This window comes from Thalassophryne amazonica, chromosome 17 (genome assembly GCF_902500255.1).
Source record: "Thalassophryne amazonica chromosome 17, fThaAma1.1, whole genome shotgun sequence".
Lineage (NCBI taxonomy): Eukaryota > Metazoa > Chordata > Actinopteri > Batrachoidiformes > Batrachoididae > Thalassophryne > Thalassophryne amazonica.
The window spans coordinates 62,420,925-62,448,903 of record NC_047119.1 but is presented as its reverse complement, the minus strand read 5'-3'; the positions used below and the strand labels follow the sequence as shown (position 1 = coordinate 62,448,903).

Genomic DNA, 27,979 nt, shown 5'->3' with positions numbered 1-27,979 from the left:
CTTTTCAGCACTGTAGCCAGGCTGACAAAGAGTCAGAGCTCTATTGAGCTGAGTATTCCATTAACTTTAACTAGTAATGACTTCATGACTTTCTTTGCTAACAAAATTTTGACTATTAAAGAAAAAATTACTCATAACCATCCCAAAGATGTATCGTTATCTTTGGCTGCTTTCAGTGATGCCGGTATTTGGTTATACTCTTTCTCTCCGATTGTTCTGTCTGAGTTATTTTCATTAGTTACTTCATCCAAACCATCAACATGTTTATTAGACCCCATTCCTGCCAGGCTGCTCAAGGAAGTCCTACCATTATTTAATGCTTCAATCTTAAATATGATCAATCTATCTTTGTTAGTTGGTTATGTACCACAGGCTTTTAAGGTGGCAGTAATTAAACCATTACTTAAAAAGCCATCACTTGACCCAGCTATCTTAGCTAATTATAGGCCAATCTCCAACCTTCCTTTTCTCTCAAAGATTCTTGAGAGGGTAGTTGTAAAACAGCTAACTGATCACCTGCAGAGGAATGGTCTATTTGAAGAGTTTCAGTCAGGTTTTAGAATTCATCATAGTACAGAAACAGCATTAGTGAAGGTTACAAATGATCTTCTTATGGCTTCGGACAGTGGCTTATCTATGTGCTTGTTCTGTTGGACCTCAGTGCTGCTTTTGATACTGTTGACCATAAAATTTTATTACAGAGATTAGAGCATGTCATAGGTATTAAAGGCACTGCGCTGCGGTGGTTTGAATCATATTTGTCTAATAGATTACAGTTTGTTCATGTTAATGGGGAATCTACTTCACAGACTAAAGTTAATTATGGAGTTCCACAAGGTTCTGTGCTAGGACCAATTTTATTCACTTTATACATGCTTCCCTTAGGCAGTATTATTAGACGGTATTGCTTAAATTTTCATTGTTATGCAGATGATACCCAGCTTTATCTATCCATGAAGCCAGAGGATACACACCAATTGGCTGGACTGCAGGATTGTCTTGCAGACATAAAGACATGGATGACCTCTAATTTCCTGCTTTTAAACTCAGATAAAACTGAAGTTATTGTACTTGGCCCCACAAATCTTAGAAGCATGGTGTCTAACCAGATCTTTACTCTGGATGGCATTTCCCTGACCTCTAGTAATACTGTGAGAAATCTTGGAGTCATTTTTGATCAGGATATGTCATTCAAAGCGCATATTAAACAAATATGTAGGACTGCCTTTTTGCATTTACGCAATATCTCTAAAATCAGAAAGGTCTTGTCTCAGAGTGATGCTGAAAAACTAATTCATGCATTTATTTCCTCTAGGCTGGACTATTGTAATTCATTATTATCAGGTTGTCCTAAAAGTTCCCTAAAAAGCCTTCAGTTGGTTCAGAATGCTGCAGCTAGAGTACTGACGGGGACTAGCAGGAGAGAGCATATCTCACCCGTGTTGGCCTCTCTTCATTGGCTTCCTGTTGGTTCTAGAATAGAATTTAAAATTCTTCTTCTTACTTATAAGGTTTTGAATAATCAGGTCCCATCTTATCTTAGGGACCTCGTAGTACCATATTACCCCATTAGAGCGCTTCGCTCTCAGACTGCAGGCTTACTTGTAGTTCCTAGGGTTTGTAAGAGTAGAATGGGAGGCAGAACCTTCAGCTTTCAGGCTCCTCTCCTGTGGAACCAGCTCCCAATTCAGATCAGGGAGACAGATACCCTCTCTACTTTTAAGATTAGGCTTAAAACTTTCCTTTTCGCTAAGGCTTATAGTTAGGGCTGGATCAGGTGACCCTGGACCATCCCTTGGTTATGCTGCTTTAGACGTAGACTGTGGGGGGGTTCCCATGATGCACTGTTTCTTTCTCTTTTTGCTCCGTATGCATCACTCTGCATTTAATCATTAGTGATCGATCTCTGCCCCCCTCCACAGCATGTCTTTTTCCTGGTTCTTTCCCTCAGCTCCAACCAGTCTCAGCAGAAGACTGCCCCTCCCTGAGCCTGGTTCTGCTGGAGGTTTCTTCCTGTTAAAAGGGAGTTTTTCCTTCCCACTGTAGCCAAGTGTTTGCTCATAGGGGGTCGTTTTGACCGTTGGGGTTTTTCATAATTGTTGTATGGCCTTGCCTTACAATGTGGAGCGCCTTGGGGCAACTGTTTGTTGTGATTTGGCGCTATATAAAAAAAGTTGATTGATTGATTGATATACTCAAAACCTGGAATTTTTAGTCACATAGCACTACTATTATTCTGAACACTACTGTAGGTGTTGTACAGAAATGTACTTCCTGAATGTCCAGGCTTGGCATAGTTGACGAAAGACCTGCTAACAGTTGGTTCCAAATTAATACACAGGGAATACTAATAGAAAGTTCAGACTTTGTATAGTATCAGTGGATGGAAGACATTACCCATGACTGTTTTGTTTATACTTACACAAAAACTAAAACTTCAAATTGTACTTCAGTTGCTTGCTGAAAGACGGCAAGTGGAGAAAATTAGAAGTCAACTGTTTTCCATTAACAATTAGTCACATGTGCGCCAGGGAAAAACAACAATTTCACATTTCAACAACACCTTTGCGTGTCAATTTATTTCACTGACTTCATTCACACACGGCGGCTCAGTACCGCTTCTTAACCCCACAGGGGTCCTGACAGTAAAACATCAAAGGGGCCTGGCCAGTTGATTACATACACAGCAGGGGCAGACCTTTGTCTGCGCAAAAAATGACAAAAAATACGTTTCTGTGCAAGTGGTTCTGCGTCCCTTGTGCATTGCTTCAGCATTCTAAAGAGCAAATTTCTTGGCAATCTATGCATTCGCCAAGTGGCCTCTGTGCTTACTCTGTACCTTCTCTGTGTGACCACCGGTGACCATGGAGTCATGTGCTCATTGCGCTTCCTCTATGCATCATCTGTGCTTCCTTTGTGCCACACAATTTGTTGACCAGTGGCATTCTTTGAGCATCTGTTCAGCGATGTTTCTGCTTCTGAGTAGACCCCTGAGCATTGTTTCAGGCAGCACCCACTTTTTGTTGGACTCTGCCGATTCATTTTAGACGCAAGCATTTGATTGCGCTGTTGTCCAGGGTGCTGAAAGGGCCTTGGACTGCGCCACTGTCCCACGAGCTGAAAGGGCCTCGGACTGCGCCGCTGTCCCACGAGCTGAAAGGGCCTCGGTGTGCGCCGCTGTCCCACGAGCTGAAAGGGCCTCGGTGTGCGCCGCTGTCCCACGAGCTGAAAGGGCCTCGGTGTGCGCCGCTGTCCCACGAGCTGAAAGGGCCTCGGTGTGCGCCGCTGTCCCACGAGCTGAAAGGGCCTCGGTGTGCGCCGCTGTCCCACGAGCTGAAAGGGCCTCGGTGTGCGCCGCTGTCCCACGAGCTGAAAGGGCCTCGGTGTGCGCCGCTGTCCCACGAGCTGAAAGGGCCTCGGTGTGCGCCGCTGTCCCACGAGCTGAAAGGGCCTCGGTGTGCGCCGCTGTCCCACGAGCTGAAAGGGCCTCGGTGTGCGCCGCTGTCCCACGAGCTGAAAGGGCCTCGGTGTGCGCCGCTGTCCCACGAGCTGAAAGGGCCTCGGTGTGCGCCGCTGTCCCACGAGCTGAAAGGGCCTCGGTGTGCGCCGCTGTCCCACGAGCTGAAAGGGCCTCGGTGTGCGCCGCTGTCCCACGAGCTGAAAGGGCCTCGGTGTGCGCCGCTGTCCCACGAGCTGAAAGGGCCTCGGTGTGCGCCGCTGTCCCACGAGCTGAAAGGGCCTCGGTGTGCGCCGCTGTCCCACGAGCTGAAAGGGCCTCGGTGTGCGCCGCTGTCCCACGAGCTGAAAGGGCCTCGGTGTGCGCCGCTGTCCCACGAGCTGAAAGGGCCTCGGTGTGCGCCGCTGTCCCACGAGCTGAAAGGGCCTCGGTGTGCGCCGCTGTCCCACGAGCTGAAAGGGCCTCGGTGTGCGCCGCTGTCCCACGAGCTGAAAGGGCCTCGGTGTGCGCCGCTGTCCCACGAGCTGAAAGGGCCTCGGTGTGCGCCGCTGTCCCACGAGCTGAAAGGGCCTCGGTGTGCGCCGCTGTCCCACGAGCTGAAAGAGGCTCAGGCTGCACTGTTGTCTAAGGTACTGAAAGAGTTGAGCAAAAACACAGAGGTCATTCATGTCTGATCACATCTCCTTTCTTTTAAGAAAATAGAGAAATTTTAAAAAGCGTGCCTCAATAGTTTATTCGCTCTTTGCTTTTTGCAATTGATTGGTCAGATGAATTACATTTGCCGTTGCCTGGGGTAACCTAAATTGTAAATACAACAACAGCGCTTTATATGAACTTTACTCATAAAAATCATGGCATACAGCCTCAGTCATTGTGCGTTCATTCAGCATCCTTTGGCTGACCATGGCATTGTCTGTGTATTCTTTGAGGGTCCTCCAGCCTCTGTGTCCCTTCTGCATTTGTTTTGGACATGCTCAAAAATTCACAGCACCATGGTGACCATGGCATCCTGTGTGCTTCCACTGAGCGTTCCTTGTACAAACTCGGTGTGGGCTGTGCATTTCTTCAGCGTCCTGTGACAGCCACCCCAATTTTCTGGTCACACAAGGGACCCAGAAGGGACTCCATCCCTCTGTAAGGAGAAGTTTAATTTGTTAGCCTCACTAATCATGGCAATATTGACATATCATTTAATATATCAAAGGTCTGGTGGGGGGGGTGTCATCACTAAGAAATCAGTGACTTTTAAGGAATAGTCTTTGGCCTGAGTAAAGGTACAAAACCCCAAAAATGTGTTTTTACAAGTTTACAACACAAACACCCAAGCAGTCATTATACTCTTATATACTGTCTGTCCAAAGCCTCCTTTAGGAGTCTGTTCTCCCCAGCTTGAAGCTGAATACGTTTTTTTTTTTTTTTAATCTCTTCACCACATCTAACGTTTGCTTTGTATTTATTCTAAAAGTACTTAACTACTATCATTGCCTCTTATTGAGTGCACTTATTCTGAAAACTGGGTTCTTGTGTGCCAGAGCATTGCATAGTTTCCATTTTTCTGCTCCTGTGCTGTAAATTTCAATTAATTTATGTTGTGCCAAAGCACAGCAGGATTCATCTCAAAGCTCCGTACACTCATGGCTGAACACACACACACACACACACACACACACACACACACACACACACACACACACACACACACACACACACACACACGATCCACCTCACCAGGGGTCAAGCTGGGGCAAGTAGAATGAGTGCAGGTCTCTGACCCGTGAGCAACAAGCTTTTAGAACCACTGCTCTCGATTAATATTTTAAATGGCAATTTTGTCTCCACATCCTGTGTACGGCACATCTACAGTCAGTCATTTTAAGCGGTTAGCTAAGATGCCCTTGTCTCTTTTTGTTTTCCAGGTGGAGCGTATTATTTGATATCCAGAAGTTTGGGCCCAGAGTTTGGAGGTTCGATTGGTCTCATCTTTGCTTTTGCCAATGCTGTGGCTGTAGCCATGTACGTGGTGGGATTTGCTGAAACTGTTGTGGAGCTTCTTTCTGTAAGTTCTTTAACATCTTCACCAGAGTGATTTAAAGTGCATCCCTTGAGATTTACATGATCCTAAACCAGTGGAATTCAAGATGATCTGGATTTAATTAACTTTTGCACACAGGATAGACTGCAGCTCCAAGTCATTTTCATAATTGTCATTTTCAGGAAAAATCCTCTGTTAGTAAAAATCCCAAGATCAGTCTTTGTTGCAGTAAATACTTGTACCCTTTACAAATTAACATTTGAGGGGGTGGGATTGGTTATATAGTAAGATAATTCCACTCAGTTGTCTTCAAGGGTGGACTTTTGTGTTTAATTGTTACATCATAGGATATTGATTTCCGAAGCTCAGTTACTCCTAAAAGGTTTTTTGGTTTTCAGTGAAACTTAATTCCAGCACATCTTCAAGCAGGGGTGGTGGCCAAGTGGTTAATGCGCTTGGTTTCAGTTCGGAAGGTTCTGGGTTCAAATCCCACCCCTGCCACATTTCTCCATGTAATGTGGAGTTGCGTCAGGAAGGGCATCCGGCGTAAAACCTGTGCCAAATCAACATGCAGATCCACGTTGGATTTGCTGTGGCGACCCCGAGTGCAAACAAGGGAGCAGCCGAAGGGACTTACTTCAAGGGGGAGTAACTAGACCTTTTTAAAATACACATCATTCATTCACTCATTTTCTGCCAGTTCTGGGTCTAGATCATGATGGAAGCAGGCTCAACTTATTTTGTTGAGTGCTTTGATTCCTGTCATCATCATTATTATTAACAAATGTGTGATTTTTCAGTTTGTAAGTCGCACTGGAATATAAGTCATGTGGCGTCTTAAACTACTAATAAAAACATCAAAAATAAGTGACTTTTAACACCTTTGAAAATATTGTATTTGTCATGTGGAATGACGGTAAGTGATGCTTTTTATTTTTGTAAGGCTGCAGATGCTGTCATGACCGACACAATCAATGATATCCGCATCATTGGCACCATCACAGTCATCATTCTCTTGTGTATCTCAGTGGCGGGAATGGAGTGGGAGGCCAAGGTATTGAACACATCCTCTGGCATCTTTTCTGTTCTAATGAAGTCTTGAGTTAAGCTATAAGGAAAAGTGCACTACAACAGTGCAGTTGTCAAAACCTGACTGACACATGTACCGATTGATGTAGACATGCACGATAATTCTAATCATTAATAATTAATTCTAATGTTTTGGCTGATTGTTCCCTTGTAGGCGCAGATCTTCTTGCTCGTTGTCCTCGTCACAGCCATCATCAATTACTTCATCGGAACCTTCATTCCAGTCAAATCAAAGGAAGCAATGGGCTTCTTTGGCTATGATGGTATGACCGTGTCTCTTGGGTGACGTTTTTACTTATTTATTTGAATAATTATGATGTTTACTGTATTTTCATAGGGCACTAAAGGATTATTGGACTTATTTTTCTGGTGAACTCACCTCTTTATTTCTCTTGGTTGATCTCTGCTGCTGTCTCTCTCTATCAAGCTCTATATAAATTTCTAGTTTGCAAACTATTTTTATAGATTAGTCAGTTATTCTAAATGCGTAATTTTCATCCAAAAAGTCATATTGCAGTATAATTTCCAGAACTTCTACTGTGATAAATTATTCAATATGGGATTTATCAGTCAGTTACATTTCTCTATATTTCAGCTCCAATAATCGTTATTTTGACAGGGGGGAAAAAAGCAAAATCATCTAATAATGGCAATATCCAGCAGTACCTTTTAAAGGTTCGGCCTGATAAAGATAATTTAATAAGGTGAATAAACATTACTTGCAATGGTTTTGCCTTTTTTGGCAATCCATCATCCAGAATTACGCCTGTACGTTTCCTCGTCGGATGTTCATGCATAGTGGTCATGCTGCAATGGTTTGCCCAATGAAGACTTGTACAATGTGAAAACGGTGTTTTGTTTTCAGCTAGTTTTAAATAAATAAATATTTATTATTTATTAAATAAAATAGTTTTGATTCCTTTGATTTTTATGAACTTTTAGAAATGGAGTCAGACTTTGCTGCAGTTGCTGTGATTTATTTTAATTATTTATTTAGCTTTTGTAACAGACTGAGCCAGAATTAAAAAATGTATAAAATGCAAGAATAAAACACTTATTGTCATGGTTTTGGGGGATAACAAGTCATTTGTTAGATGTTTGATTTCAAGAGTAGGCAGTCGTTGCGGGGGGAGCATATCAGGTACTACTCTGATCACATCTATGATAAACAGACATTTACGCGTGTAGCTCTTTGACACAACTTAACCCTGGATAAAACATGCTGTGCTCAAGGGTGCAATTTAGAACTAGATATTGGGGGGACAAAGTGCGAGGCCCGCAGGGCTGAAGTCCATAGGCCGGGGGTCTGGGGGTGGCTTTAGGCCCCCAGAAGCCAACGGTTTCTAGATAATCACAAATGCATTCTGAGCATCCAGAACAGTAATTTTAATGTTTTGGGAAGACTATAAAGTGGACACCATTTGATTTATACAATTTGAAACTGTGGATATAAGTACTTTATTCTGAGAATAGCCAGCATTGATTTTATTAACATCCTGGTGTAAATAACGTATCACCACTTGTGTAGAACTCAGAAAGAATGATAGGTTGAGTTTTCATAAAAAAAAAACTGCAATGTGGTAAAATGTATTCATAAATATGAAAGAACAGGCTCTTAATTATTAACTATCGCATACTGTATTTTTTTCTCAAGATTTGTTTTTGCATAAGTTTGAAAAAACAACAGATCATAAGTTTAGGATAAGTGGCACTAATGACAACACTCATGCTGAACATAATTTTGCTTGCATAGACTGATTTTGGAGATCAAGTAATAATTGCAGATGGGCTTTCTGAGGTCCCAGATAGCTTTTCTGATTTCCTTTTCTAACTTTCAGAATTTAGTAAATTAGCATATGGTCCATTGATACTTATGTGTAGACACTAGTCCCTAGAGGCAACTATTTTTTGTTTCAAATCTGGGCAAATGCAGTCCCAGAAAATTCTGAATGTGACAAACAAGAGACAGGTGTTGTAAACAAGTCAATGCTGCTAAAAATACAAACTTGCAGAAACAAAGATACTATTCTGACATGGTTTTGCACATAAGACTGACATGGTTTTGCACATAAGACTGGCATAGCATGTTTCAAGTACACGCATATATGTCAGAAGGTGGGGGGGAGCATACCCAGGGCTGTGAAAAATCCTCGGGATTCCGTGGATTTCATCATGGGGGGGGGGTTGTACTCAAGATGCTTATCGCAAAGCGTTCTCTTTTTTACAACATTGTGTAAGTTTTATAAGTCCGTGGACACTGATCTGTGTTACAGATACTAATCAGTTTCCTCGGATCCGTGGAGTTTCGCGGAGGAAAAATGCCACTCAAAGCATCACTGTTACGACAGTTGTTGTAAAGCAGGACTGGTTGGCTGCTGCAGTGATGCTGTGTGGCTCCTGTGCGACGCTTAACCTAAACTTAGCATGTGGACATCCCAAATTTTTAGAGCTTTCAAGTTTATAAAAGAAGAATTGTGCAGCATGTCTGTGTCACGGAGCACCGTCGCACAGAGAGAAGATGGCGAGAAAGACTGTTTGAACAAGTCTTATAAGGACAAGAATCTGTGGAATTGTCGCTGGCTTCATCAACACACCTGAAAGATAAAAGAAACGGGAAAAGTGACCTGTGCCCTCTCAGGAAAACACGGTAAGAATTTTTCTCTCCCTGGAAAATAAACATTCTGCTGTTCAAACAGGATTTTAGACAAGATTATGTGACTTTTTTCACTAATCTAGACTTTCTTTCATTGTAAAAAAGACATTGTGGCTTTGAATGGATTTAGGCTGCATGAATTACACAAGAATATAAGTGACCTTTTACTCTAAGGAATGTTATTAATATTTTACCATGATTTTCCAAATATTCTCCAAACTTTAGCTATGGTTTTTGAAATGCTGTAACAGTCTTTTCAGTCTTAATAAATTTCATGTAGTTTAATTGTTCTGAGCTAATGCATAATTTGGTTTACAATTAAAATTATTCCAGGTCCTATGTCCACATCATATTCTGTTATTTCAACATCATCATTGACAGGTCAAATAAAAGGTTGAATGTAGGATAATTTAAATATCCACTCATTTTGAGATTTGTTCTTCCAGGAGATGCTGAAAAAGTATCATTAGATAAAAATTTAATTCTGGGGCCCCACAGGGCCCTAGACCCTGGCTCCAGGACGCACCCATGGCTGTGCTCAGTGTTTAATCTTGAAACTTGCCTAGATACAACAAGGCCAGTGTCGGCTGAGGAAACACTCTTCTGTCGTGTGTGACTGATGTCTCATTTCTAGTGTGTCTTGCATTTTTCAGCTGTATCTTTCTATGGTTCTACGTCAGGTTCAATCATGTGGGAGAACATGGGTCCGAACTTCCGAGGAGAAACATTCTTCTCCGTATTTGCCATCTTCTTCCCAGCTGCCACTGGCATTCTGGCCGGGGCCAACATTTCAGGAGACCTCGCTGTAAGTGTCAAATGTCATTTAAAGTAACCATAGTGAACAAACCGAAACTGATCTGTCACCATTCTTGCTGTTTTTACCCCATAACTCCATAACATTCAGTCACAGATAGTCCAAATGATACCTTATTGGAATCATTATGATCACACGAATAATATGATATAGTTTTCAATAGAATTAGAGCATCTTTTAATTTTGACCCCTGTGGAATTCTTCAGTTGACCCCTACCTGCCTGCCTGTTGAAAATTCGGGTGGCTAATCAGTTATTTCCAAAGAGTCTAAGGAGTATTTAGGCCAAATTTGATGTTTGCATCACCATTTGCAGGATTCCACTCTAAATATTCTCTTAGCTGCTGCACTATACCAGCAACAGACCCAAGGATAACTACAGCAGATTGGAAACGCCTGAGTGGAACCAAACCAGAGTGGAGGAGATCACAGGCAGCGACACGATTCACAAAAATATTAGAGGCCCTATTAGAAACTTTCTAACTTGGATCCAGATCGACATGCACATTTTCATTGACAGTTACTTTATGCTGTGGGTGTACAAGCTGATAACATTAAATTAGATCCATAATTTGATGTTATTTTCCAAAAAGCAGCTGATTTTTAGTTTTAAGTTTATGAACAAAATGAAAATGAGCGTGTTTATTAAAACAATTCTTTTTGCTGTTTGTGTTTTCTGCTGCGCCTTTTCATTTATCCTTTAAACAAAGAAGGAAATCCTATACACACTCTGAGGGCCATTGAGCCAGTTCTTATCCCCTAGTACTGCAGTGTGAAATGGATATGAGAGTCTATGACTCCCTCTGAATGGGACACCAATCTGTTACAGGTTACATCCCCATCAAGGCTGTTTAGACTGAGACAATACAGGTGAAGAGTCTTTTCTAAGGACACAGACGGGTAGTTTTGGTGTGTGAGGGCAGCAGAGGATTTGCAGTGTTCACGATATGACCTGCAGGCAGCGCGAGGAGCTGCGACAGCATCCTTGTTGTACATCAGTACACGAGTGGTGCTGTAGCCTTTTATTTACTTTGTTATAAATGGTGAAATGCGTGGAAACAGCTCAAGTTGGTATGCGTTACCTCAGAGCTGAGAAAAGTCAGTGTGGGTGGTGTTGTTTTGGCTTGCTGTCATCCATCTGTTTTGCTTTTGTTGACAGGACCCACAGATGGCTATTCCCAGAGGAACACTTCTGGCCATATTGATCACAGGACTTGTGTACCTTGGAGTTGCTGTTTCGACAGGTGCAGTTGTACTGGCTCACTATGCGTGATCTTTCTTTATTCCAACAGATGTTCTTTTTATTTTTTTATCTACACCACAAATTTATCTTCCACCTTATGTTATAACTCTGCAGTGGTCTTTTGTTGCACCAGGCTCCTGTGTTGTGAGAGATGCCACTGGAAATATGAATGACAGCATCAGTTCACTGCTCACTACGAACTGCACAGACGCTTCTTGCAAATTTGGCTTTGATTTCTCTTATTGTAAAAAACCACACATCAAATGCGACTACGGACTGCATAATGACTTTCAGGTAAGTGGCACCACCACAATATCAGTGTTTGAACAGGTGCTTTAAAAGCATTGTTCCCTTTGAGGTGCATGAGCTGAATAAAATAATTGTCTGCAGATGATGAGTCTGGTTTCTGGGTTTGGGCCCGTCATCTCAGCTGGAATCTTCTCTGCTACTCTGTCTTCTGCTCTGGCGTCTTTGGTTAGCGCACCAAAGGTGTTTCAGGTAAGGTGTAGACGAATTGCGCTGATGATCGTTTACCAGTCCCCCCTAAAATTTGGTCCACCCTGCCTTCACTGTGTATGTGTCATTAGCTGCGATTCACTATCACCTCGTTTCTGCTTCAAACTGCACTCCAGTCATCATCTATCTCAGCAACAGATATCTGAAGCTTTTGTACAGCCATCATTTACACATAAATTCAGCATTATTTCATCATAAAAGATGAAGTGATCAGAGCGCCGCAGCTACACGAGCTGCTAGCTGATGCGTTCACTGCGCGTCCGTCATTTCAAAGTGTCACAGAGTATCACCTTGTTTCTGCTTAAAACAGCCTGGTTTCTGCTTAAAACTGACTTTAGAATGATTCAAGAGGTTTTACCTTTATCAACTGATGGTTAATAATCACATTAATACATTTGATCACTTTGAGTGAAGAGACTTTGTCTCAGAAATGGCTCTGAAATGACACATGCGCACAGTGGAGGTAGGGCGGACCATTCGGTTTGCGACACCGGGGATTTTAATGTTTTGGGGTGAAGCTGTGTCCAGGAAGTCTTACGGGGTCAAGGTACTTAATCAGTCTATACCATAATGCTCTAATGCCCTATCGGTTGGTCAGTCGGCTTAAAGACCACAGAAACATAAAAGGGAAATACAAAATTACATAAAAGTAAGAAAAAATTGTAACTCTTAAGTATGTGTGTTTAAGTACATTAGAAATCCCATTGCTCAGAAAGGAGGCACTGGACTTATGCTAACATTAGCATCATGTAGTGTGACGCCTATTGCTGCATTCACATGTCAGCAGGAGAAGAACCATTACAGAAACAGCAGTCTGTCATCTGCTGTGTGAGGCTGCAGACGACAACCTGAAGCGCGGTTGTTTTTCAGTGCTAACATCACGGACTCAATTTACTTCATTGAAAGATACAACTGAGTTTTAGCATTTTGCACTGCGTTATGTTAAAACAGGAAATCCTGGCTCCTTTGGCATCTTAAAAAGTAAACTTTTTCAGAGGTTGTAGCTTAATCCCTTTCTGTAATATCACACAAATTGTTCACGTTTAAAATCTGTTGACTCTGTGCACTGAAGTAATCCATCTCTTGCTTTTTTCCTATATTTTATTAATAAGTGCTCTAATGCAACACTAAGACTAACACTAACTCACCAGATTATAGTTAAATTCATTGGCTGTGATTATAATAAAGTATTTTATTTATCAATTCGTATTTCATAAATACTGTAACTAAAGAAACATACTAAAATAGTTATCTGTTGTAATTTTGGAGGTTTTATATACTTTAATTTATTTAATACATTTACTAGAAGTGTATGCTCTGCTCTGCTATTTTGCTCTGTATTTTTAGATTATTTATTTTATTCTTTTCCTTTAATATTTTACACTTTTGTATTGCTGTTATTGTGAAGCACTTTGGTCAGCTGCAGCTGTGTTTTAAATGTGCTATATAAATAAATTTGAATTGAATAGAAAATATTTGATTTACAACCCCAATTCCAATGAAGTTGGGACGTTGTGTAAAATGTAAATAAAAACAGAATACGATTTGCAAATCCTCTTCAACCTATATTCAATTAAATACACTACAAAGACAAGATATTTAATGTTCAAACTGATAAACTTTATTATTTTTGTGCAAATATTTGCTCATTTTGAAATGGATGCCTGCAACACGTTTCAAAAAAAGTTGGGACGGGACATCAAAAGACTGGGAAAGTTAATGAATGCTCGAAGAACACCTAACTGGAAATGGGTGAGTGTCATGATTGGGTATAAAAGGAGCATCCCCAAAAGTCTCAGCCGTTTGCACGCAAAGATGGGATGAGGATCACCACTTGTGAACAACTGCATGAAAAAATAGTCCAACACTTTAAGAACAATGTTTGTCAACGTTCAATTGCAAGGGATTTAGGGATTCCATCATCTCCAGTCCATAATATAATCAGAAGATTCAAAAAAGCTGGGACAGTGGTATGTTTACCACTGTGTTACATCACCTTTCCTTCTAACAACACTCAATAAGCGTTTGGGAACTGAGGACACTAATTGTTGAAGCTTTGTAGGTGGAATTCTTTCCCATTCTTGCTTGATTTATGACTTCAGTTGTTCAACAGTCTGGGGTCTCCGTTGTCGTATTTTGCGCTTCATAATGCACCACCCATTTTCAATAGGTGACAGGTCTGGACTGCAGGCAGGTCAGTCTAGTACCCAAACTCTTTTACTAGGAAGCTATGCTGTTGTAACACGTGCAGAATGTGGCTTGGCATTGTCTTACTAAAATAAGCAGGGACGTCCCTGAAAAAGACATTGCTTGGCAGCATGTGTTGCTCCAAAACCTGGATGTACCTTTCAGCATTGATGGTGCCATCACAGATGTGTATGTTGCCCATGCCATGGGCACTAACACACCCCCATACCATCACAGATGCTGGCTTTCGAACTTTACGCTGGTAACAGTCTGGATGGTCTCTTTCCTCTTTTGTCCAGAGGACATGACAGCCATGATTTCCAAAAGCAATTTGAAATGTGGACTCATCAGACCACAGCACACTTTTATACTTCACGTCTGTCCATTTCAAATGAGCTTAGGCCTGGAGAAGGCGGCGGTGTTTCTGGATGTTGTTGATGTATGGCTTTTACTTTGCATGGTAGAGTTTTAACGAAATGTGTTAACTGACAATGGTTTTCTGAAGTGAGCCCACTCGGTAAGATCCTTTACACATCGATGGCGTTTTTTAATGCAGTGCCGCCTAAGGGGTCGAAGGTCGCAGGCATTCAGTGATGGTTTTCGGTCTTGCCACTTACGTGTAGAAAGTTCTCCAGATTCTCTGAATCTTCTGATTATATTATGGACTGTAGATGATGGAATCCTAAATTCCTTGCAACTGAACTTTGAGAAACATTGATCTTAAACTGTAACACATTTTTTTACAAAGTGGTGATCCTCACCCCATCTTTGCTTGTGAACGGCTGAGCCTTTTGGGGATGCTCCTTTTATACCCAATCATGACACTCACCTGTTTCCAATTAACCTGTTAACCTGTGGAATGTTCCCAACAGGTGTTCTTTGAGCATTCATCAACTTTCCCAGTCTTTTGTTGCGACTGTCCCAGCTTTTTTGAAATGTGTTGCAGGCATCATTTCAAAATGAGCAAATATTTGTACAAAACAATAAAGTTTATCAGTTTGAGCATTAAATATCTTGTCTTTGTGGTGTATTCAATTGAATATAGCTTGAAGAGGATTTGCAAATCATTGTATTCTGTTTTTAATTTACATTTCGCACAACGTCCCAACTTCATTGGAATTGGGGTTGTAAATTTTTTTTTTTTTTTTTTGGTTTGGAGGGGGTATTTTAGCTAGATTGGAGCAGTGTTATCCACGGGGACTGTGCCAGTGTCATACATGAATCTCATGCCACAGGTATTTATGTTGGGTAACTGCTAAACTGAAAGTGCCTCACTGTTGATGGTTGAAAAGTGTGCTGTTGCAGGCACCATTTGTGATTTTAAAATAGCAGTGGTGCATTCGCTGATCTCCACAACCACTTTTTTTTATTCCAGTACATTTAGCTTTGTAGCATATTGCTGATAACTAAGTAAACTTAGTTGTTTTGCACAGATTACAAAGTACTAAACTGAAATGTTAATGTTTGCAACTGTAACTGCAATTTGTGTAAAGATCAAAATTCAAATTGAGCACTTTTACATCAGCTTTCAGAGTTTTATGATGTTTCCGTCCCATGCCACCCTAAAAGACCATCTATCAGGCCCCATCAGAGATCACATCAACTCTTCTTACATCACCTTCTCCGCCTGATCGTACATGGAAAACTGAAGGTGGTGGGATGAAAGTTGTATGGATGACAGACTCTGGTGCCATGAGATATTGATTAATATCTGTGGTTCATATAAACAGTTAAAATGTGATTCTAAAGTGTGTTCCTGCACCTCAAATTGGGTTTCATGCACTGTTGTATTTACCTGGACTGTGGTGGTGGTAGCAGTATTAATAATAATAATAATAGATGTTATTTATGTAGCAGTGTCCCGTGCTCAGGTGCTTTCATGGGGAGCAGATAAGTTGGTATATTTATTTGCATGATAAGAACGATGAAATAGCTTCTTTGTTTTTTTTTGTTTTTTGTTTTTTTTGTTAAAAGCTATTAGTCAACAGTTCATTGATAGACTTGTATTTGAATAATACAGTAGTCAATCAATCAATTTTTTTATATAGCGCCAAATCACAACAAACAGTTGCCCCAAGGCACTTTATATTGTAAGGCAAGGCCATATAATAATTATATAAAACCCCAACGGTCAAAACGACCCCCTGCGAGCAAGCACTTGGCTACAGTGGGAAGGAAAAACTCCCTTTTAACAGGAAGAAACCTCCAGCAGAACCAGGCTCAGGGAGGGGCAGTCTTCTGCTGGGACTGGTTGGGGCTGAGGGAGAGAACCAGGAAAAAGACATGCTGTGGAGGGGAGCAGAGATCGATCACTAATGATTAAATGCAGAGTGGTGAATACAGAGCAAAAAGAGAAAGAAACAGTGCATCATGGGAACCCCCCAGCAGTCTACGTCTATAGCAGCATAACTAAGGGATGGTTCAGGGTCACCTGATCCAGCCCTAACTATAAGCTTTAGCAAAAAGGAAAGTTTTAAGCCTAATCTTAAAAGTAGAGAGGGTGTCTGTCTCCTTGATCTGAATTGGGAGCTGGTTCCACAGGAGAGGAGCGTGAAAGCTGAAGGCTCTGCCTCCCATTCTACTCTTACAAACCCTAGGAACTACAAGTAAGCCTGCAGTCTCAGAGCGAAGCGCTCTATTGGGGTGAAATGGTACTATGAGGTCCCTAAGATAAGATGGGACCTGATTATTCAAAACCTTATAAGTAAGAAGAAGAATTTTAAATTCTATTCTAGAATTAACAGGAAGCCAATGAAGAGAGGCCAATATGGGTGAGATATGCTCTCTCCTTCTAGTCCCCGTCAGTACTCTAGCTGCAGCATTTTGAATTAACTGAAGGCTTTTTAGGGAACTTTTAGGACAACCTGATAATAATGAATTACAATAGTCCAGCCTAGAGGAAATAAATGCATGAATTAGTTTTTCAGCATCACTCTGAGACAAGACCTTTCTGATTTTAGAGATATTGCGTAAATGCAAAAAAGCAGTCCTACATATTTGTTTAATATGCGCTTGGAATGACATATCCTGATCAAAAATGACTCCAAGATTTCTCACAGTATTACTAGAGGTCAGGGTAATGCCATCCAGAGTAAGGATCTGGTTAGACACCATGTTTCTAAGATTTGTGGGGCCAAGTACAATAACTTCAGTTTTATCTGAGTTTAAAAGCAGGAAATTAGATGTCATCCATGTCTTTATGTCTGTAAGACAATCCTGCAGTTTAGCTAATTGGTGTGTGTCCTCTGGCTTCATGGATAGATAAAGCTGGGTATCATCTGCGTAACAATGAAAATTTAAGCAATACCGTCTAATAATACTACCTAAGGGAAGCATGTATAAAGTGAATAAAATTGGTCCTAGCACAGAACCTTGTGGAACTCCATAATTAACTTTAGTCTGTGAAGAAGATTCCCCATTTACATGAACAAATTGTAATCTATTAGACAAATATGATTCAAACCACCGCAGCGCAGTGCCTTTAATACCTATGGCATGCTCTAATCTCTGTAATAAAATTTTATGGTCAACAGTATCAAAAGCAGCACTGAGGTCTAACAGAACAAGCACAGAGATGAGTCCACTGTCCGAGGCCATAAGAAGATCATTTGTAACCTTCACTAATGCTGTTTCTGTACTATGATGAATTCTAAAACCTGACTGAAACTCTTCAAATAGACCATTCCTCTGCAGATGATCAGTTAGCTGTTTTACAACTACCCTTTCAAGAATTTTTGAGAGAAAAGGAAGGTTGGAGATTGGCCTATAATTAGCTAAGATAGCTGGGTCAAGTGATGGCTTTTTAAGTAATGGTTTAATTACTGCCACCTTAAAAGCCTGTGGTACATAGCCAACTAACAGAGATAGATTGATCATATTTAAGATCGAAGCATTAAATAATGGTAGGGCTTCCTTGAGCAGCCTGGTAGGAATGGGGTCTAATAAACATGTTGATGGTTTGGATGAAGTAACTAATGAAAATAACTCAGACAGAACAATCGGAGAGAAAGAGTCTAACCAAATACCGGCATCACTGAAAGCAGCCAAAGATAACGATACGTCTTTGGGATGGTTATGAGTAATTTTTTCTCTAATAGTTAAAAATTTTGTTAGCAAAGAAAGTCATGAAGTCATTACTAGTTAAAGTTAATGGAATACTCAGCTCAATAGAGCTCTGACTCTTTGTCAGCCTGGCTACAGTGCTGAAAAGAAACCTGGGGTTGTTCTTATTTTCTTCAATTAGTGATGAGTAGAAAGATGTCCTAGCTTTACGGAGGGCTTTTTTATAGAGCAACAGACTCTTTTTCCAGGCTAAGTGAAGATCTTCTAAATTAGTGAGACGCCATTTCCTCTCCAACTTACGGGTTATCTGCTTTAAGCTACAAGTTTGTGAGTTATACCACAGAGTCAGGCACTTCTGATTTAAAGCTCTCTTTTTTAGAGGAGCTACAGCATCCAAAGTTGTCTTCAATGAGGATGTAAAACTATTGACGACATACTCTATCTCACTTAGAGTTTAGGTAGTTACTCTGCACTGTGTTGGTATATGGCATTAGAGAACATAAAGAAGGAATCATATCCTTAAACCTAGTTACAGCGCTTTCTGAAAGACTTCTAGTGTAATGAAACTTATTCCCCACTGCTGGGTAGTCCATCAGAGTAAATGTAAATGTTATTAAGAAATGATCAGACAGAAGGGAGTTTTCAGGGACTACTGTTAAGTCTTCTATTTCCATACCATAAGTCAGAACAAGATCTAAGATATGATTAAAGTGGTGGGTGGACTCATTTACTTTTTGAGCAAAGCCAATAGAGTCTAATAATAGATTAAATGCAGTGTTGAGGCTGTCATTCTCAGCATCTGTGTGGATGTTAAAATCGCCCACTATGATTATCTTATCTGAGCTAAGCACTAAGTCAGACAAAAGGTCTTAAAATTCACAGAGAAACTCAGTAATGACCAGGTGGACGATAGATAATAACAAATAAAACTGGTTTTTGGGACTTCCAGTTTGGATGGACAAGACTAAGAGTCAAGCTTTCAAATGAATTAAAGCTCTGTCTGGGTTTTTGATTAATTAATAAGCTGGAATGGAAGATTGCTGCTAATCCTCCGCCCCGGCCCGTGCTACGAGCATTCTGACAGTTAGTGTGACTCGGGGGTGTTGACTCATTTAAACTAACATATTCATCCTGCTGTAACCAGGTTTCTGTAAGGCAGAATAAATCAATATGTTGATCAATTATTATATCATTTACCAACAGGGACTTAGAAGAGAGAGACCTAATGTTTAATAGACCACATTTAACTGTTTTAGTCTGTGGTGCAGTTGAAGGTGCTATATTATTTTTTCTTTTTGAATTTTTATGCTTAAATATATTTTTGCTGATTATTGGTAGTCTGGGAGCAGGCACCGTCTCTACGGGGATGGGGTAATGAGGGGATGGCAGGGGGAGAGAAGCTGCAGAGAGGTGTGTAAGACTATAACTCTGCTTCCTGGTCCCAACCCTGGATAGTCACGGTTTGGAGGATTTAAGAAAATTGGCCAGATTTCTAGAAATGAGAGCTGCTCCATCCAAAGTGGGATGGATGCCGTCTCTCCTAACAAGACCAGGTTTTCCCCAGAAGCTTTGCCAATTATCTATGAAGCCCACCTCATTTTTTGGACACCACTCAGACAGCCAGCAATTCAAGGAGAACATGCGGCTAAACGTGTCACTCCTGGTCCAATTGGGGAGGGGCCCAGAGAAAACTACAGAGTCCGACATTGTTTTTGCAAAGTTACACACCGATTTAATGTTAATTTTAGTGACCTCCGATTGGCGTAACCGACGTGAATTACAATCTTACCAAATTTACGCTTAGCCTTAGCCAGCAGTTTCAAATTTCCTTCAATGTCGCCTGCTCTGGCCCCCGGAAGACAATTGACTATGGTTGCTGGTGTCGCTAACTTCACATTTTGCAAAACAGAGTCGCCAATAACCAGAGTTTGATCCTCGGCGGGTGTGTCGTCGAGTGGGGAAAAACGGTTAGAGATGTGAACGGGTTGGCGGTGTACACGGGGCTTCTGTTTAGGGCTACGCTTCCTCCTCACAGTCACCCAGTCGGCCTGCTTTCCCGGCTGCTCGGGATCTGCCAGGGGGTAACTAACGGCGGCTAAGCTACCTTGGTCCGCACCGACTACAGGGGCCTGGCTAGCTGTAGAATTTTCCACGGTGCGGAGCCGAGTCTCCAATTCGCCCAGCCTGGCCTCCAAAGCTACGAATAAGCTACACTTATTACAAGTACCGTTACTGCTAAAGGAGGCCGAGGAATAACTAAACATTTCACACCCAGAGCAGAAAAGTGCAGGAGAGACAGGAGAAGCTGCCATGCTAAATCGGCTAAGAGCTAGTAGCTACGCTAAGCTAGCGGATTCCTAAAAACACCCAAAGTGAATGTGTAAATAATTTAGAGGTGATTCAGCAGGAGTAGTGCTTTAGTTAAGGCACGTAAAGATTACACTGGGAAACAAATCGTAATCTAGATAACTAGATCAATCTAACTGCGCAGATTAAACAGCTAACAGATACAGAAAAACACCGCTGTGCTCCGGAACAGGAAGTGATACAATACGAAGTGAGAGCCAACCACCAGTAGTAGTGTGTGTGAGTGCGATCCTGGTGATTCTTGATGTTTATTTGTGTGATTTTTATTTTTCCATTTCTACAGGCTTTATGTAAGGACAACATCTATCCTGGAATTGGCTTGTTTGCAAAAGGCTATGGCAAGAACAATGAGCCCCTCCGTGGTTACATCTTGACCTTTGGCATCGCTCTGGCTTTCATCCTCATTGGTATGACTGGAGCTTCTACTCTGAAGTTTAGATGTGATGCATGTTATCATATACTCGTCAAAAACCATTTTATTTTATGTTCATGAATGTAAAATAAAAGTGGTGACCCTCAGGGTGAGAGAGATGGAGGACTGGAGCTCCTGGACTTTTTACAGCAGGTAGATGTTTCGGTTCATCCTGCTGTGTTTTCTTCTTTTCATAGCTGAGCTGAACGTCATTGCTCCCATCATCTCCAACTTTTTTTTGGCATCCTACGCCTTGATCAACTTCTCTGTGTTCCACGCCTCATTGGCTAACTCACCAGGTAATATAAACGCCCAATAAGATGTAACATCACACGTCGAACATGTGAGCTAGAGGCAGGATTTAACACCAGAGTCCTCACTTCAACGCACATCCCAAAAGCACCCAGTCAGCCATGAGAAACATCAGCTTTAACAATGAAGGTGATGGCAAATGAGAGGCTTTCAGAAGGAATTAGCTAAATTACTTCGTCGTGTCTTCAACTGCAGGTGCCTCAATAAGATAAGCTGCTAATTCCGAAGCTCACGAGATGGATTACAGCTGCTCATGGGAAAAACACCACGGGAGTCAGAATGTAGATCCGCACATTGCTGTACTGTAATTGGGATTTTGTAGGTATATTTATGATTTAGGTACATTGGTATGGTTTCATCTGTGTGTTAATGTTTATGGTGTAGGAACAGCAGTGCTTCTCTTTGAGAGCCCCCATTTTTAAGGGTACTGCAGTATCTGCATAGTTATGTGATGTGATACTGCAGTATCGCAGTTGCAGTGATATTGCTCCACAATTTGGATTGTACAGTACCTTCAGCGCTGTGATAAATCAGTTTTTCCTCTATAACTGTACAGAACCACCACCGGGACAGAAATATTTTGTAGTGATTATGACCAATAACACCAAATATCCATCAGTAATCATTTGGGTACGTTCTTAATCAGCACAGCCATACTGATGTTGTGATTTTCGCACCCGGACATGAAGGTGGTGTGCGTGGCCATTAATTAATTAATTAATTGTTTTGTTCATATTTAACGTAAGGGTGTGCTTGGGTGATCCCTGACACCAGTTAATTATGGTGACCTTGGGGTCAATTTCAAGGTCACAGAGAGATATTAAAGATACTGTCATTCCCACCCTTGTTAGCGGAATATCTCAAGAACCAGTTGACCAGTTTCATTCCTTTTTAACGTAAGGGTGTGCTTGGGTGATCCCCAACACCAGTTGATTATGGTGACCTTGAGGTCAATTTCAAGGTCACAGCGAGATATTAACCCTCTTGGGTCCGAGCGCATTTTTTTTTTGGACAGTTTACTCGCCTGGTGTTTTTATTATTGCTGTTAATAGCTCTCCCTGCATCCCACAATCAAATTTTGTCTTTTCTTTTTCGGGACAACCTGTTCTTTCATAATATATATGCTTTTGTTGTGTTTTATAAGTGTAATAAAGGTTAACAATCAAAAATAACACAGGAAAAAGTAAAGAGAAAAATTATATTCCACACACATTTATTCAAAACACACAGCAAACTATAATAAACAACTGTTTTGACACTTTATAAAGGTAATTTGAGGTCTTGTGTGAATGACTGTACAACAAAAGTTCAAACAATAAACACAAATGCACATTTTGAACAGTATATATACAAAATGGTCTATGCGTTTATGCTCCAGTCTGAGGAGCGGCCCCTCTCCCTCACCCCATTGATATGGTAAACAGTGTTTTACGCCAGAGGGAGAGAGCCACAGAGTAATCCAGTAACATTCAAATGCAAACTAGTGGAGCAATCCTGATAGTTACACACTCTTTGTTTGAGCATGTGAGATTGTCATGCCAGGCTCTCCGTCTGCTTTCACTTTCGCTGTGCGTAATGGCGCAGTGAGCATTGGAGGAGTTAGGGGGCTATTCAAATGGGCCAACTAGTAAGATATCACTCCTGGAAACGAGCTTTGGTTTATCACGTGAGGTAAATCTGCCCTCCGATTGAATTTTGGAAAACCATGTGACGGTGAATCAATTCCAATTGGACACTCACATTGCGCACGTCATCACACAACTTCTGAGGAGTGCAAAGATGGCTGACGGTGGATCGAAAGTCTGTGGAGTTAACTTTTCAGCAAAAAAAGTAAGTTTCTATCTCATATCGTTAAAAAGTTATTTATAATTTAATATAGCTTGGTCCCAGCCCCCAGAGGGTTAAAGCAGTTGTCATTGCCAGTCTTGTTAGTGTGACATTTCAAGAACCCGTTGACCAGTTTCATCCGTATTTAGCATTAGGACGTACTTAGGTGATCTGCGACACTTTGTATTCCTGATTTATGGCGACTGGGCGGGGGGGTGCGTGTGTGATATGTTATCTTCTGATGACTCTTGTTAAAGCATGCTTGCAAATCTTTTACAGCCAGTTGTTCCTTTCCTCTGGGTGGATTACATATATCCAGATTAACAAACTATCTGTTTTAAAGATTGATGTCTTGACGTAAATGTTGAATTTTGCAGAATCATCCATTTTAATATTTAATATTTTTATATTAATTTGCGCAGTATCTCTAAAATTAGAAAGGTCTTGTCTCAGAGTGATGCTGAAAAACTAATTCATGCATTTATTTATTCTAGGCTGGACTATTGTAACTCATTATTATCAGGTTGTCCTAAAAGTTCCCTGAAAAGCCTTCAGTTAATTCAAAATGCTGCAGCTAGAGTACTAACAGGGACTAGGAGAGGGCATATCTCACCCATATTGGCCTCTCTTCATTGGCTTCCTGTTAATTCTAGAATAGAATTTAAAATTCTTCTTCTTACTTATAAGGTTTTGAGTAATCTGGTCCCATCTTATCTTAGGGACCTCATAGTACCATATCACCCCAATAGAGCGCTTCACTCTGACTGCAGGCTTACTTGTAGTTCCTAGGGTTTTTAAGAGTAGAATGGGAGGCAGAGCCTTCAGCTTTCAGGCTCCTCTCCTGTGGAATCAGCTCCCAATTCAGATCAGGGAGACAGACACCCTCTCTACTTTCAAGATTAGGCTTAAAACTTTCCTTTTTGCTAAAGCTTATAGTTAGGGCTGGATCAGGTGACCCTGAACCATCCCTTAGTTATGCTGCTATAGACTTAGACTGCTGGGGGGTTCCCATGATGCACTGAGTGTCTTTTTCTTGGTTCTCTCCCTCAGCCCCAACCAGTCCCAGCAGAAAACTGCCCCTCCCTGAGCCTGGTTCTGCTGGAGGTTTCTTCCTGTTAAAAGGGAGTTTTTCCTTCCCACTGTTGCCAAGTGCTTGCTCACAGGGGGTCGTTTTGACCGTTGGGGTTTTTCCGTAATTATTGTATGGCCTTGCCTTACAATATAAAGCGCCTTGGGGCAACTGTTGTGATTTGGTGCTATATAAATAAAATTGATTGATTTTGATTGATTGATTGATTTAATATTTAATTCACTTGTCATTTACACATTCTTTGTTTTTTGACATACTATTTAAATATATAGCAGTTAATTTAACCTTGCAAATCATGTGTGAAATCAGTTATATTGAGGTTAAAAATTTGTTGTGACCAAAAAATAATGGAAACCTATTGATAGCACATCGTGACTATGACGTGCTATATCACCTTTTAAAATGAGTGACCTTAGACAAAATTAGCAATGCAGCATCACTCTCTGCCTCTTGACTGTGACCAATAGGATCATTAAATGGACTAGTTTAGACCGTGTCAGACTAACTGCATTCTGTGGTGTATGTTACCTCATAATGTGATAACTACACATAACCGATGGTGGAAAATATTTTTTCCATAACTATATGAGTGCAAACCAGACTTTTTCACCAGCATTGGAGCAACTTTATCTTTCGACCCCTGTACAAACTGAAATTGAACTTTGCCACTATTGTTGCAGTCTCTTTCCCTTTGGACCAGAGCATCATGTCTCGTAGGGCGAGTGAAGTCCTTGACACATCATTATTTTGACTGTGGTGTTTGCAGTGGAAATCTGCTAAGATGAAACACTAGTCTGTTAGCATGGCGCTGGTCTCTGAGGTGAAAAAACACTCAATGTGTACCTGCAGTCTACAACCCACAGATATAAACGGACTCAGTGATGCACTGCCAGACTTTCACGATCATCATCTTCACTTCCTCTTTGTTCTCATGACATTTCGCTCTTTGCAAATAAAATCCTTTCTAAAGTGGACTCATGACCTGGTCTCATTTAACCATTCTAATTTGCATCACAGACGAACTTGTCTTTTTTAGATCGTCCACGGTTGCTTTCATCCTTGTTTTCCTGCCTGAGGTGATCTCTGTCTACTCATTTCATAGGATGTTATTCCAGAACCTTTTAGGGGAGTGTTTTTATTTATTTATTTTTTTAAAAGGACAGTCCCTTCCATTTCCATTTTGTGGTGAAGCTCTTTTTTGTAGTTGTGGTATCATCTTGATTGTTGACCTCAACACGGATATCGGGTGATTGAGAAGTTTTGAGCCTGACCCAGAAAAAGTAGGGTGTGGTTCTCCATCTATTGCATTCTGAGAAACCAACATTTCTCAACACTGCACCCAGTAATCAGGGCTGTGAAACCTCAGCGGATCTGCAGAATTCTGCATATTTCATCATGTGGAGTGGGGGTGTTTGTGTTGTACTCTGTAATCGGGATCATCACTGAGTTTTTATAATGCCTATCGCAAAGCGTTTTTTTTTTTTTTTTTTACAACATCGTGCAAGTTTTATAAATCCACGGACACTGATCTGTCTAACAGATCCACAGAACTCACTGAAGAAAAATGCCTCAAAGCGTGGCTGTTATGACAGTTGTCATAAAGCGGGACTGGTTGGTTGCTACGGTGATGCTGTGTGTCTGCTCCAAGATACTGTTCTTATGCTAAAAGTAGCATATGGACATCGCATTCTTTTAGAGCGGTCAAGGGTAAAAGAAGAATTTTGCGGCATGTCTGTCATGGATCGACGTCGGACAGAGGGAAGATGATGAGAAAGACTGTGTGAAAAAGTTTAATAAGGACAAGAATCCAAGGAATTGGCACTGGCTTGAATTTAAAGTTCGTCTTCATGAACACATCCGAAAGATAAAAGAAACAGGAAAAGCAAACTGCATCTTGTGCCCTCAGGAAATATGGTAAGAATTTTTTTTTTTTTTTTTCTCACTGTAAAATAAACATTGTGCTGTTCAAACAGGATTTCAGACAAGATTGTGACTTTTTTCTTTTATATTAATGTAGACTTTATTTTATTGGAAAAAGACATTGTGGCTTTGAATGGATTTACAGGAATTTACACAAGAATATAAGTGACCTTGTTACTGTAAGGTATGTTATTGATATTTTTACCATGATTTTCAAAATATTCTGCAAGCTTTAGCTGTGGTTTTTGAAATGCTTTAACAGTCTTTTCAGTCTTCATGAATTTCATGTAGTTTAATTGTTCTGAGTTGATGCATAATTTGGTTTACAATTAAAAGGAAAATCATTCCAGGTCCTACTTCCACATCATATTTTATTTCAACATTATCATTGATGGTAAATGAAAGTTGAATCTAGGATCATTTCAATATGTACTTCATTTGAGATTTTTTTTTTTTTTCCAGGAGATGCTGAAAATGTATCATTAGATACAAAATTAATTTAGTTTCTGGGGTCCCGCCACCCTTAGACCCCAGCCCAAGTGCCTGCCATCCAGTACCCAAGGCGGTTCTGTAGTGTGGTTTAGCACAGTAGCACAACACATGTTTTCAGATCTGATCTAGTCTGACTGCAGTCAGAATGTCTCTGGGTTTGCACAAAACAAGACAATTTAACCCTCTGGAGTCGTTTGACACATAGACGCGTCAAAGTCACATGACCAAATTACGTGGTCCTCCTATCAAATACCCCACACTCTGTTTCCGTTTGAATGTGTCTTGAAAGTGCAGACTTTAAACTGTATACCAATTTTTTTGATTTTGTTTATAGGCCCAGTAAAACATGAATTAGGATTAATAATTTTTGCCAGGCTTTTCCCCGAATATTATGGTAACGTGTGGAGTGACACTTCACGCAATCGCTTCATTCATCATGTGCGCAAATGGGAGTTCTCTCCCTCTTTTCTGCTCTCTGGGCAGAGCAATTAGAAGGGGGAAAAAACATGACTTTCCTTTTGTCATTTGGTGGAAAATGCGTGACCCAAACCAATCAAAAATGGTCATCAGCCCACTTATTTGGTTGTAGAAGCGCTTCGTTCAGCATGTACGCGAACATCTTCGTCTTTGTCTTTGTCTTTCTCTGGCCGGAGGAGGTAAAAAAAGACTTCCCCTTTATCATTGGTGGAAAAACACATGATGTAAACAAAGTAAAACCAACAATCCCAAGTGGATTGATCAACTGAAATTGAAAACAGTGGATTGAACACAATGACATCAAACAAGGCAAAGTCAGAGTTTGTTTGTTTGTTTAAAGGTAAATTATGAAGGTAAAACCAAAAGTGGTCAAAAATGGCCAATTATACCCTGGACTCCAGAGGGTTCAGACTTCAGACAACTTTATTGATCCAAAAAAGGGCAATTACGTTTACACTCCAATTACCTCAGACAAGATACAGCAATTAATCCACAATTATTACTTGTTTACCGTAATAATGGCACATATCAAAATTAAAGACAACACATATACATTTGACATTGTTTATGTGTACTAAACTTGAAGCAGTCCGTCATCCGAATTGAGGTAAAGCGGGTAAAGGCCACTGCTACTGGAGTCGTGCCGCCGCTAGCTTGGGGGAAAAACTGCGCAGCCCCCGGGGGGGGGGAGAGGTGGCGTGAGCGGTGGCCGGGATGGGGTAAAGTGATGGGGGAGCAGGAAGGGAGGTAAAGGGAAAAAATATGGAGCATGCTTCAGTCTTGTCCATGTGTAAGTCTGTCAGTTTATTGTCTTTGTGGGTTGAGATAAGGAGGAGCCAAATAATCTCACCAGAGCCTGAGGACATTCCTCTGGAGGTAAACATGGGGCAATTTGTCCTTGAGGCTAGATAAGCCTGGAGTGTTGTGGTTGAGCAGTCAAAACATTTAACAGTTCCACTTGAACAACCAAATCCCAGTTATGAATTAAGAATATTCACCGGCCTCCGAAACCTTCAGCTTCAACTGCAAGG

At 41.0% G+C, this 27,979-nt stretch overlaps 1 protein-coding gene across 2 annotated transcripts in view; it reads left to right on the top strand.

Moving 5' to 3' along the window:
- Window positions 1-27,979, top strand: part of slc12a2 (solute carrier family 12 member 2) — a 220,522-nt gene that overhangs the window by 114,766 nt on the left and 77,777 nt on the right. For both annotated transcript variants that reach the window (XM_034192967.1, XM_034192966.1), the window contains exons 5-13: window positions 5,374-5,513; window positions 6,433-6,543; window positions 6,733-6,841; window positions 9,912-10,036; window positions 11,203-11,287; window positions 11,420-11,580; window positions 11,677-11,784; window positions 20,702-20,825; window positions 21,028-21,129. In XM_034192967.1, the coding sequence (XP_034048858.1) occupies window positions 5,374-5,513; window positions 6,433-6,543; window positions 6,733-6,841; window positions 9,912-10,036; window positions 11,203-11,287; window positions 11,420-11,580; window positions 11,677-11,784; window positions 20,702-20,825; window positions 21,028-21,129 (1,065 nt within the window). The remainder of the gene's footprint in view (window positions 1-5,373; window positions 5,514-6,432; window positions 6,544-6,732; window positions 6,842-9,911; window positions 10,037-11,202; window positions 11,288-11,419; window positions 11,581-11,676; window positions 11,785-20,701; window positions 20,826-21,027; window positions 21,130-27,979) is intronic.